Raw genomic sequence first — 12,199 nt, forward strand, 5'->3', positions numbered from 1 at the left:
TATTGCTGGCCTCGGTGCCTGCACCATGAATCCACCGCTCCTGGAGGCCATTTTTTTTCCCCCTTTTGTTGCCCTTGTTGTAGCTTCGTTGTGATTATTATTATTGCCCTTGTTGACACAATTCGTTGTTGGATAGGACAGAGAGAAATGGAGAGAGGAGGGGAAGACAGAGGAGGGGAGAGAAAGATAGACACCTGCAGACCTGCTTCACTGCCTGTGAAGCGACTCCCCTGCAGGTGGGGAGCCGGGGGCTCGAACCGGGATCCTTACGCCGGTCCCTGCGCTTTGCGCCACATGTGCTTAACCCACTGCGCCACCGCCCGACCCCTCTGAGGATATTCTTATATGCTACTAAGATATATAGAGATCCTGGATTCAGCACTGGAAATCACAGCTTAAGAATGTGATACTTGTTTTGTTGCTCAGAGGAAGTTGTGTAGGCAGTTATCTCCTGAGAAATCCTCGTAAATGAAACTAGTAATACTTTATTAGTAGGTTGGGAGAATTAATTTATTTTTCTAAAGCATTTTGAAATTCCTAAATGAAAGGCTCTGTGTATATATAGCAAATTGATGTCAGCTGTTTCCCCTCTAAGTTAGGAGAAAAATGGGCACTTTAGGTTGGGAAAGCTTGGCTTGCCTTTTGGTTTTCTATTAGAAATTAATGTGCCCTGGAGAATGAAGTCAGGGCATTGGATATGTGTGATGTCACTAGACCTCCTGGGTCTCTCTCTTTTTTATTCAGAGGGATAGGTGAGAGGATGGCGTTGGCATGTTAGGCATGTGTTCTAACCAGTGAAATATCACCCAGTCCCTAGTTTTTTTTTTTTTTTTTGCCTCCAGGGTCATTGCTTGCACTATGAATCCACTGCTCCTGGTGGCTATTTATTTCCATTTTGTTGCCCTTGTTGTTATTGTATTGTTGTTGGATAGGATAGAAAGAAATCGAGAGGGGAGGGGAAGATGGGGAGAGAAGGATAGACACCTGCAGACCTGCTTCATCGCTGCAGGTGGGGAGCCGGGGGCAGGTCCTTGCACTTCATGCCATGTGTGCCTAACCTGATATACTACCACCTGGCACCCCCAGTTGCTATTTTATTGACCTTTAAGTGGATGTCTGAAGATGTGAAGAATATGATTAGTTAGGGGGCTAGGTGCTGACACACCTAGTTGAGTGCACACATAGTACTCAAGGATCTGGGTTCAAGTCCCTGATTTCCAAGTGCATGAGGGAAGCTTCATGAGCCCTCTGAAAGTCATAGCACCCCATATATATATAAAATTTATTTACTTATTAGAGACAGAGAGAAATTTAGAGGGAAGGGGGAGATTGAGAGGGAGAGACACCTGTAGCCCTGTTTCACCACTTGTGAAGCTTCCCTCCCCAGGTGGGGACCAGGGTCTTGAACCTGGGTCCTTATGAACTGTCATGTGTGCACTTAACCAGTTGCTCCACTGCCTGGCTCCCCCTCCCCTATTTATTTTTAAAGATTTATTTACTTTGTCACCAGGGTTGTTGCTAGGGCAAACCCACTGCTCCCTGGTGTTTTTTTTTTTAATTTTATTTATTTATTATTGGATAGACAGAGAAATTGAGAGGGGAGGGAGACAGAGACATCTGCAGCTCTACTTCACCACTTGTGAAGCTTTCCCCCTGCTGGTGGGGACCAGGGGCTTGAACCCAAGGCCTTGCACATTGTAGTGTGTGCACTTATCCAGGTGCGCCACTACCTGGCCCTGATCTTTTTATTTTTCTGTTTTGGATAGAGAAAATTGAGAGGGAGATGGAGATAGAAAGGGAGAGAGTGAGTGAGATACTTGCAGCACTGTTTGAGACTCACAACACTTCCCTGTTACAGGTGGGGACTGGGAACTTGAACCTGGATACATTATAATGTGGTCTCTTTCGCTTTCTCTGTCTCTCTCTCTCTCTGTCCACCACCAGGCCACACCATGATTTGTTTATTAACACTAGAGACAAAGGGAGGGAATGACTAGCACATGTGATATGGCAGAAAGAGCTTGGAACCTCATGCTTTTAGCCTAGTGCTTTAGTCACTGCTCTGCAATGGTGACTGCTTTTGGGTTTGGAACTTAGAAATGAACTGTAGTTGTAGTTGTTGCAGGGCATCACTGCCCTGGGCCAACATTTTCAGAGAGAGAGTAATAGAAACACCACAGGAGGGTCAGGCAGTAGTGTAAGTGGTTGAGTTATACATTAGTGTTCAAGGAGTGTGCAAGGACTCAAAAATTCAAGCCCTGGGCTCCCACCTGCAGGGGAGAAGCTTCCTGAGCAATAAAAGAGCTGTAAAAGACAGCTACAAATGTGTCTCTGTCTCTCTCTCTCTCCCTCCTTCTCCACCCCTCCCTACCTCCTTCTGTATTTCCTTCTCCCCTCTCAAGTTCTCTGTCTCTATCCAAAATAAATAAATTTTAAAAAAACAACAGGAAGAGAAGAAAAGAAACAACAGTACTGAAGCTTCTCTGAGTTCCCTGAGACCCAGGGCTTGAACTCGGGTCATAGGCATGGCAAAGCTTCTTAGCAGCCCACTATTTGTTTTGCTTTTGGTGCCACTAGAGTTATTGGTGGGACTCAGTGCCTGCAAGACTCCAGCCCTTCTTTTCCACTTACAAAGCTTTCCCCCCTGCAGGTGGTTTTTCTTTTTTTTTTTTCCCCTTAGAAGATGAAAGAGATAGGAGAGACACCTTTAGCACTGTTTTCCTGCTTGGGAAGCTTTCCCTGCTGCATATGGGCACTAGGGGCTTGAACTCAGGTCCTTGTGCACGATGACGATGAGCCACTACCCAGTGCTCCAAACTTTGTGTTTCTACATACTATTTTTAAAAAGAGATTTCTGTGGTCCAGGAGGTGGTGCAGTGGCTAAAGCATTGGATTCTCAACCATGAGGTCTTGAGTTCAATCCCTGGCAGCACATGTACCAGAGTGATGTCTGCTTCTTTCTCTCTCTCTCCGCCTGACTTTCTCATGAGTAAATAAATAAATAGTTAATTAAAAAAAGAGATTTGTTTATGAGAGCATGCTTGCACGCCAGGTGGGGGAGAAAGAGTACTAGAATATCACTAGCATATGCGATGTCAGTAATCAAATTCAAAGACATGCTTCAGAGTCTAACACATTATCCACTGTGCTACCTCCTGGACTGCTAAGATTTAAAACGGGTTTATGGGCTGCAGAGAGCTCATTGGGTAGGGTGCGTGCATTGCCCTCTGCTTTACCAGCTTTGAGCCCACTCACCATATGAGAAGAGCTATGCAAATAGAGGAAGCTTTGTTGCTGTGGTGGCTTCCCCACTGTTTCTGACAAAAGTGCAATAAAAATAAATAAATATGGAAGCAACCCAGGTGTTCAACAACAGATGAGTGGCTGAAAGTTATGTGTTGTTAAAATTTTCGGAAGGCTCTGGCCGGGCGGGTCTAGCTTCACGGGCGGGTAACAGAGACGCGGAGACAACGGCTGGGCAGGGAAGCTGTATTTCTTTATTCAGGAACAACGATTCATAAACTAAGACAAACTAATCACCAAACAGAACTCTGCTGTCTCTTTGCGGCGGCGCAAGCACTCTCTCTTTTACTCTGTATCCCTGAAACTCTCGAACTCAGGAACACTCTCACTCAGGAACCCTCTCTCGGGGTCTCTTCGGGCGGGGCCAAGCGGGCCCGCCAAATTAGCAGGCCTGATCCAATTCTCTTGGCGGGGGGAGGGCTAGAACAAGCCAATGTAAAGCATACGACAGTTATGGTCTATATACACAATGGAATACTACTCAGCTATTAAAAATAGTGATTTCACCATTTTCAGCCCATCTTGGATGGAGCTTGAAGAAGTCATGTTAAGTGAAATAAGTCAAATAGAAGGATGAATATGGGATGGTCTCACTTTCAGACAGAAGTTGAAAAACAAGATCAGAAGAGAAAACACAAGTAGAACTTGGACTGGAGTTGGTGTATTACACCAAAGTAAAAGACTCTGGGGTGGTGGTGGTTGGGGTGGGGGGAGTACAGGTCCTGGAAAAAGATGACAGAGGACCTAGTGGGGGTTGTATTGTTATGTGGAAAACAGAAATGTTATGCATGTACAAACTATTGTGTTTACTGAAAAACAATCCCCCAATAAATAAATTAAAAATAAATAGACTCTAGTATTTATAATTGGCCAGACCGTGAGAAAATATAGTTAGTCCTAGCTTTTAAATATAGTCCTATTTTTCCTTTATTTCAGAGTAGAGAGAAGGCTAACTTTGGAGGGAGGGGAAGTCAACTTTCCTGTTCATTGTGTAGACTCTATTATCTCTTCTAATTTTTGAAATTCATCTTTTGTTGCCTAAGAGCTTGTAATAAATCCTGGAACAAACTTTTTCATTGTATTAGCTTATACACTCAACTGTGTATATTCAGATGAATCCACGAGAAAAACATTTGGAAGATTTAAAATCAAGTTTTTACTTCAGAAAAGCAAACAGTTTCATAAGTGGTGAAGTAATACTACCAGTGTCTTGTCTTTCTCCCTATCACTCCCTCCCCTCTCAATTTCTGGTTGTGTCTGTCCAATAAATCAATCAATAAATAGAGATAATAATAATAAAAAAGAAAAACAATATAATAGGGCAGTGGGTGGTGGTTTTGAAAAATGCATGTTGTAAGTGTTCTGGAGTTAACTTGACACTAGGTCTTGTTCATGCATTTGCAAGAAACATTCTGCTAATGTCAAAACAAACCAACTAAACAAACAGCCAAAAACCCAGTTTAAGATTTATAGGAAGTATATAGGGTTAATTTATGGCTGGTGCCTTGAAACCCATGTTAGCAGCTCTTAAGAGGGGGTGTGAGAGTGCATGCTCCCTTTAAAGACATGTCCTTTCTCATTGTAACCTATAACCTTTCCACTCTGTGACTAATGAATTGAGCCCTTTTTCCAGACCTGTGTCTGAATCCAAAGTGAGTTAGCAGGTGGATTTGCTTTTGTAGTTTACTCACCCATTTTATGGCATTCACTTCATTATGACAACAAATTGTATCTTAAAATCTGCATAACTTTATTCACTGGAGGGCCTAGGACCTCTTGAGTGAGATGCTTCCTCTCCGCATTTGTGTTCAAAGAGACTGGCAAAATTATCTTCTGCTTTTGAAGATACATAAATAATGCCATTCAAATTTTGTCAACTTCAGATTTTGCCAACGTTTAAATGGAATCGTTTTCCAGTAAGTCTTGTCTTCTGGTCCCATTCCTTGACACCAAGCCTGTGACCCCTCTGTTCCCTTGCTTAAAAGTGTCATTTTGACCAATTTACATTCACCTCTGTGCTAGTATAGAGTGCGCTGCCTACACCATCCTCCCACCCCACCCCCAATCACAGGATGGGGCTGATTGGAGGGTATTTGGCTTTTGTGAGCCCTAGGAGGCAGTGAACCCAGTTTACATTTGTATAGTGAAGACCACCTTGCAAATGAAGTGTGTGTTTAGCCTATTTGTCATGGAAGCTGTGCATTTCAAAGCCTGGTTTTGGCAGTAATCCAGCCAGATTTAGTTCTAAATAAGAAGTTTAACAAGACCAACCTCACGGTAATATCCTAGTAAGAATAATTAACGGTAGCGCGTAACAAAGGCAGCGTTTCCCGCCATCAGACTGCACGAAGGTTGTCTCAGTATTTGAGTGATGGCCTGGCCTGTGTCGCGCTCCGCGGGGTGGGGAGCCATTGTTGCGCATGCGTTCTGGGGGGCTGCTCTGCGGATGGGGGGGCGAGGGGGAGGCCCTTGCTGCCTCCTGTGCGCATGTGCGGCTCCCAGTCTCTACCTGACTGTTCGCTGTTCTGCCCGCGGGTTGTCAGCCCAGCGCCCCTGGTCTCTCATCGCCCTTCTCCGCTCCGCTCCGCTCCTGTCGATCGCACCATGTCGGAAGGGAATGAGCCCCCGAGGGGAGGCCCGAAGGAGCCGGAGCTGCTGGTGCTCCCTTGTGATCGGGCCATGTCCGAAGGGAACGAGCCCCCAGGGGGAGGCCCGAAGGAGCCGGAGTTGCTTGAGCCCCCGGGCACCGAGGGCGACAGGGCCCGGGACAGGGAAGGGTCTGAACAGAAAGACGCCCCGCGGCCGGGCCCGAAGGAGCTGGGGCTGCGGCTGCTGCTCCCCGAGCGGGAGCGGGAGCGGGAGCGGCCCGAGCGCAAGGAGCTCCCGCGGCCGGGCCCGAAGGAGCTGGAGCTGCTGGTGCCCGCGGCCTGCCTGGCGCGCGTGCTGAAGCAGGTGGAGGAGGAGGACGTGCCGCTCAAGGGGATGCCGGGGCTCCCGGGCTTCTCGGGCGGCTCGGGCCTCCTCACTCTGGAGGAGGCCCTGAACCTGGGCGATGCCGACCTCGCCCACCTGCTGGGGCTGGCGGACGACGAGGAGAAGTGCCGGCAGATCCGCAAGCAGTACCGGCAGCTCATCCACAACGTCCAGCAGAACCGCGAGGACATCGTGAACACGGCCAGCGACTCGCTGACCGAGGCCCTGGAGGAGGCCAACGCCCTCTTTGACACGGTGAGCCGCACTCGGGAGGCCGCTCTCGATGCCCAGTTTCTCGTTCTGGCTTCCGACCTGGGAAAAGAAAAGGCAAAGCAGCTCAACTCGGACATGAGCTTTTTTAACCAGGTGGCTTTCTGCGACTTTCTGCTGCTCTTCGTGGGTCTGAACTGGCTAGAAGCCGACCGGGAGGCGCTGACCGACTGCGACGACAACATGGCTCGCTCCTTCTGGGAGACTGTGCACAAAGAAGCCACCTGCTGGATCCTGCAAGCCGACACCTTCCATTTCATGTTTAGTTCATTCAAGACGGACTCCTCTGCACCCAAGCGCCGAGTGGAGTACAAGAGGAAGGCTCCCAAGATGGAAGAAAGCGGGGATATGCCTACAAAGCTGAGGCGGATGGACCTGACTTGCAATCAAGAAGCGACCGAAAAAGAAGTAGAGAGAATCCTGGGGCTGTTGCAAACATATTTCCGAAAGTACCCAGACACTCCCGTGTCCTATTTTGAGTTTGTGATTGATCCAACCTCTTTTTCTCGTACGGTGGAGAACATATTCTATGTTTCTTTCATTATAAGGGATGGTTTTGCAAGAATAAGGCTTGACCAAGACAGGCTGCCTATATTAGAACCCATTGACATTGACCAAATGGGTGAGGGCAGTGATTTCAGTTTCCATAGCCGTAAGCAGGGAATTATATCGTTGAGCTTACAGGACTGGAAAAATATCGTGGCCACCTTTGAAATTTCAGAGGCCATGATCAAAAAATACTGATCATACTAAAGTTTTTCGTTCTTAGTACAGGATGTATCTTGTAGTATTTTCCAAAAGTTCTCAAAGTGAAGAATAAAAATTCAGAAGCACATATTGTATCTTTTGTAAAGTGAAAAAGTATTTTTGAGAACTTCAGAAATTGTTTTACTGTGCAGTGTATTTTTCTTGCTGGTTTATAAGGTTGTTGTAGTGTGATTAAAAAAACACAAGTCACTAATAAAGTCAGTTTTGAATTTCATTAAAGGTATTTGATAATTTGCAGAAACATCAGTTATGATCTGTGGTTGCATTTTACCCCCCTTTTGTCACAGGGAACCAAGGGACACAGGCAAGAAGTGGGTGAAAAGAAATGTACAAGAAAGGCTATCTTACCTGGGAGACAGTATATGTAGTTGTGCCAAAGACTTTCTTGCCTGATGTTCTGAAGTCTGAGATTCAGTCCCTGGCAAGGCCATAAACAAGAGCAGAGCAGACTGAACAACTTTGGTAGTAGTAACAATAAATCAAAATTAGTCCATAAAGGATTTTTGTCACAATAGATGTGACAAACATCCTTCTCTGAATTAAAAGTAGTTTTTATGGGGGGGGGGGAGCTTAATGGTTTATAGTACAGTTGTTAACACATGGGTAAACTCATCTTACCATGATAGGTATCTTAAAAATGATTCTTTTAAAAAAGATTTTATTTATACATGAAGAATGATAGGCAGAGAGAGAAACAACCGGATGTCACCCTGGTACATGAGCTGCCAGGGATTGAACTCCCAACCGCACAGTTGAGAGTCCAACATTTAGAAAAATTTTTTTTTGATATTTATTTATTCCCTTTTGTTGTCCTTGTTGTTTTATTGTTGTAGTTATTATTGATGCTGTTGTTGGATAGGACAGAGAGAAATGGAGAGAGGAGGGGAAGACAGAGAGAGAGGGGGAGAGAAAGACACCTGCAGACCTGCTTCACCGCCTGTGAAGCGACTCCCCTGTAGGTGGGGAGGCGGGGGCTCGAACTGGGATCCTTATGCCAGTCTTTGTGCTTTGCCCACAGCGTTACCGCCCAACTCCTGAGAGTCCAACATTTTATCCACTGCACCACCTCCCTGACCACTTAAAGTGATTCTTTAAAAAAAAAAAATTGTGATGTAACAACACCTATCAGTGATTCATATTTTAATATTTACATAAAGCACAAAAGTGAATAACTTGTAAAAACAAAAAGCAAAAAAAGAACAAGTCAGTGAGTATGCAGTGTTAATACTATAGAATAAAAAGCAGGTATTATGCTTCATTGCAAAGAGAAGTCAGTAAGATTAATGAGTGAGTATTCCTATTCTAAATCGTATTTCCTCTGGACTCAACAAATGTGCTTAGACTGTCTCTCCACTAATAGGCGAAGCAGCAGCAGCTAAATGAAAAATGCTGAAAGATGAGGAATTGGTTAAATACAGGAAAGCTATTCCAGGCAAGGGAACATAAAGGCCCAGCTACATGGTGAGAAATAAAGAAAGCAGAGAACTACAGATTCATTGGGAAACCATCCCATTTGATTGGTTAGCCAAATTTGGATTGCCTTGTCCTTTAGAATCCGCAGAGGTGGTGGTGCAAAGCGCAAGGACCACTGGCGTAATGATCCTGGTTCGAGCCTCCGGCTCCCCACCTACAGGGGAGTCACTTCACAAGTGGTGAAGCAGGTCTGCAGGTGTCTTACCTTTTTTCTCTCCCCCTCTCTGTCTTCCCTCCGTTTTCTCTCTGTCCTATCCAACAATGACGACATCAATAACAACAACAATAATAATAACAATAAAACAAGGGCAACAAAAGGGAATAAATATTAAAAAATAATCCTCATAAGTAAAAGCTAGTTTTGTCCTCTCAGCAGAATCTTTTAATAACTAGTTACTGTGTTTACTTTCTTCTTCTCTGATTCCCCTTTGGAATTTCTGTAGTACTGAGTGTCCTTCACAATCAGATGTTTTACTTTATAACAACCTCAAATATTTGTTTTCAGTTCAGTTTTTCCTTTCTTTTTAAATAAAGAGTACTCTTTTTTAAAAGTCTTTTTATGTACTGAGTAGATAGAGACAGTCAAAAAGCTTGTCCCTTTTTGTTTGCATTTTAAAAAATTTTTTATTATCTTTACTTATTTATTGCATAGAGACAGCCAGAAATTGAGAGGAAGGGGGCAAGAGAGAGGGAGAGAGAGAAATACCTACAGCCTTTCTTTACCACTAGTGAAGCTTTTCCCCTGCAAGTGGGGATCAAGGGTTTGAGCCCAGGTCCTTGCACATTGTAATATGTGTGTTGAACCAGGCGCGCCACCTCCTGGCTCCTGCAGTTGTTTTTAAAAAATATATATGGATCAACCAGTCAATGCCCATGTTCAGTGGGTAAGCAATTACAGAAGCCAGATCTTCCACCTTCTGCACCCCACAATGACCTTGGGTACATATTCCCAGAGGGATAAAGAATAGGAAAGATGTTAGGGGAGGGGATGGGATACAGACATCTTTTGGTGGGAATTGTGTGGAGTTGTACCCCTCTTATCCTATGGTTTTGTCAATGTTTCCTTTTGATAAATAAAACACACACAAAAAATATCACATTTATTTGTAGGCTACTGACTTTGGGTCACTAAGAAACCCAGTTTTTGAAAGTAGAATGAGTTTGTCTATAATCTATATTTTTTCATCTGTTTAGGAACCTAATCTTTAGTAGTGGAAGCTTGCTATTAAATATGACTTTACATAGCAGTGACAATAAATAGCCACTTAACTCCAGAGTAGCTCAGGAAAGGAAATAAATTTAATATATTTAGAGGCTAAATTATATCAAGAGAGGAGGCTGGGGAGATAGTGTGATGGTTATGCAAAAATATTTTCATACCTGAGGTACTCAAGTTTCCAGGTTCAGAGTCCTCAGCACCACCACAAGCCAGAGCTGAGCAGTGGCACACCCGGTTAAGCACACATAGTACTAAGCACAAGTACTTGAGAAGGATCCAAGTTTGAGTCCCCGGCTCCCCACCTGCAGGGGGGGGAAGGTCGATTCACAGGCTGCGAAGTAGGTTTTACAGGTGTCTTTCTCCCTCTCTGTCCCCCATCTCACTCAATTTCTGTCCTGTCCAATAAAATGGAAAAAAAAATGGCTGCCAGGAGCAGTGCTGGCATCGATACTCAGTGATACCTAGGAGGCAAAAATAAATAAATACATAAATCAAAGCCTATTTCAAACCTACTGGTGACGACAAGCATTAATAGAGACTAGGGAGGAGCCATATGAAATAGAATTTTGGAGGAAGATGATGTAGCATCTCCTATACTTCAGTGAGTAGGAAGATGATTCTTTAGTTTGCCCTCTTTCAAAATTGCTGGTGAGTATATTCTACCTAGCACAGTCTATCAACATAGACTCTAAATTTCCCTAGGTTTGGAGTTGACGTCAGTTTTTTTAATCTTTTTTTTAATTTATAATTTATTTCTTTATTGGGGAATTAATGTTTTACATTCAACACTAATAACAATAGTTTGTACATGTATAACATTCCCCAGATTCCCATTTACCAATACAACCCCCACTATGTCATTCATCATTTTTCATGGACCTATATTCTCTCCACCTACCCACCCCAGAGTCTTTTACTTTGGTGTAAAACTCCAATTCCATTTCAGGTTCGACTTGTGTTTTATTTTCTAATCTTGTTTTTCAACTTCGGCCCGAGAGTGAGATCATCCCATATTCATCCTTCTGTTTCTGACTTATTTCACTCAACATGATTTTTTCAATATCCATCCAAGATCGGCTGAAAACAGCGAAGTCACCATTTTTTACAGCTGAGTAGTATTCCATAGTGTATATAGACCACAACTTGCTCAGCCACTCATCTGTTGTTGGACACCTGGGTTGCGTCCAGGTTTTGGCTATTACAAATTGTGCTGCCAAGAACATATGTGTACACAGATCTTTTTGGATGGATGTGTTGGGTTCCTTAGGAGATATCCCCAGGAGGGGAATTGCAGGGTCATAGGGTAGGTCCATTTCTAGCCTTCTGAGAGTTCTCCAGACTGTTCTCCACAGAGGTTGGACCAATTGACATTCCCACCAGCAGTACAGGAGGGTTCCTTTGACCCCACATCCTCTCCAGCATTTGCTGCTGTTACCTTTTCTGATGTATGACATTCTCACAGGAGTGAAGTGATATCTCATTGTTGTCTTTATTTGCATTTCTCTGACAATCAGAGACTTGGAGCATTTTTTCATGTGTTTCTTGGCCTTTTGGATCTCTTCTGTGGTGAATATTCTGTCCAAGTCCTCCCCCCATTTTTGGATGGGGTTATTTGTTGTCTTGTTGTTGAGTCTGGCAAGCTCTTTATATATGTTGGATATTAAACTCTTATCTGATGTATGACATGTAAAGATCTTCTCCCATTCTGTGAGGGGTCTCTTGGTTTGGGTAGTGGTTTCTTTTGCTGTGAAGAATCTTTTTAATTTGATGTAGTCCCATAGGTTTATACTTGCTTTAGTCTTCTTTGTAATTGGATTCATTTCATTGAAAATGTCTTTAAAATTTATGCAGAAAAGAGTTCTGCCAATATTTTCCTCTAAGTATGTGATAGTTTGTGGTCTAACATCCAAGTCCTTGATCCACATGGAATTTACTTTTGTATTTGGTGAAATACAGTGGCTCAGTTTCATTCTTCTGCATGTTTCAACCCATTGTTTCCAACACCATTTGTTGAAGAAACTCTGCTTTCCCCATGTAATAGTCTGGGTCCCTTTGTCAAAGATTAGATGTCCATAGGTGTGGGGCCTCATTTCTGGGCTCTCAATTCTATTCCACTGGTCAGTGTGTCTAGTCATGTTCCAGTACCCAGCAGTTTTGATGACAATGGCCCTATAATACAGTTTGAGATCTGGG

At 43.9% G+C, this 12,199-nt stretch overlaps 2 protein-coding genes across 6 annotated transcripts in view; both read left to right on the forward strand.

Annotated features, from left to right (window-relative positions):
* The window catches only part of TXNRD1 (thioredoxin reductase 1), a 150,512-nt gene that overhangs the window by 73,615 nt on the left and 64,698 nt on the right, over positions 1–12,199 (forward strand). The window lies entirely within an intron of this gene.
* Positions 5,730–7,560, forward strand: EID3 (EP300 interacting inhibitor of differentiation 3). The gene has a single exon (XM_007533040.3). It carries the CDS (start codon positions 5,791–5,793, stop codon positions 7,288–7,290), a length of 1,500 nt encoding a protein of 499 aa, XP_007533102.2. The 5' UTR covers positions 5,730–5,790; the 3' UTR covers positions 7,291–7,560.

The sequence above is a fragment of the Erinaceus europaeus genome, chromosome 7 (genome assembly GCF_950295315.1).
Source record: "Erinaceus europaeus chromosome 7, mEriEur2.1, whole genome shotgun sequence".
Classification (NCBI taxonomy): Eukaryota; Metazoa; Chordata; class Mammalia; order Eulipotyphla; family Erinaceidae; genus Erinaceus; species Erinaceus europaeus.

What these genes read in the sequence shown, in the direction of transcription:
- EID3 (XM_007533040.3), top strand. Translation starts at nt 5,791, where the DNA reads ATGTGCGGCTCCCAGTCTCTACCTGACTGTTCGCTGTTCTGCCCGCGG.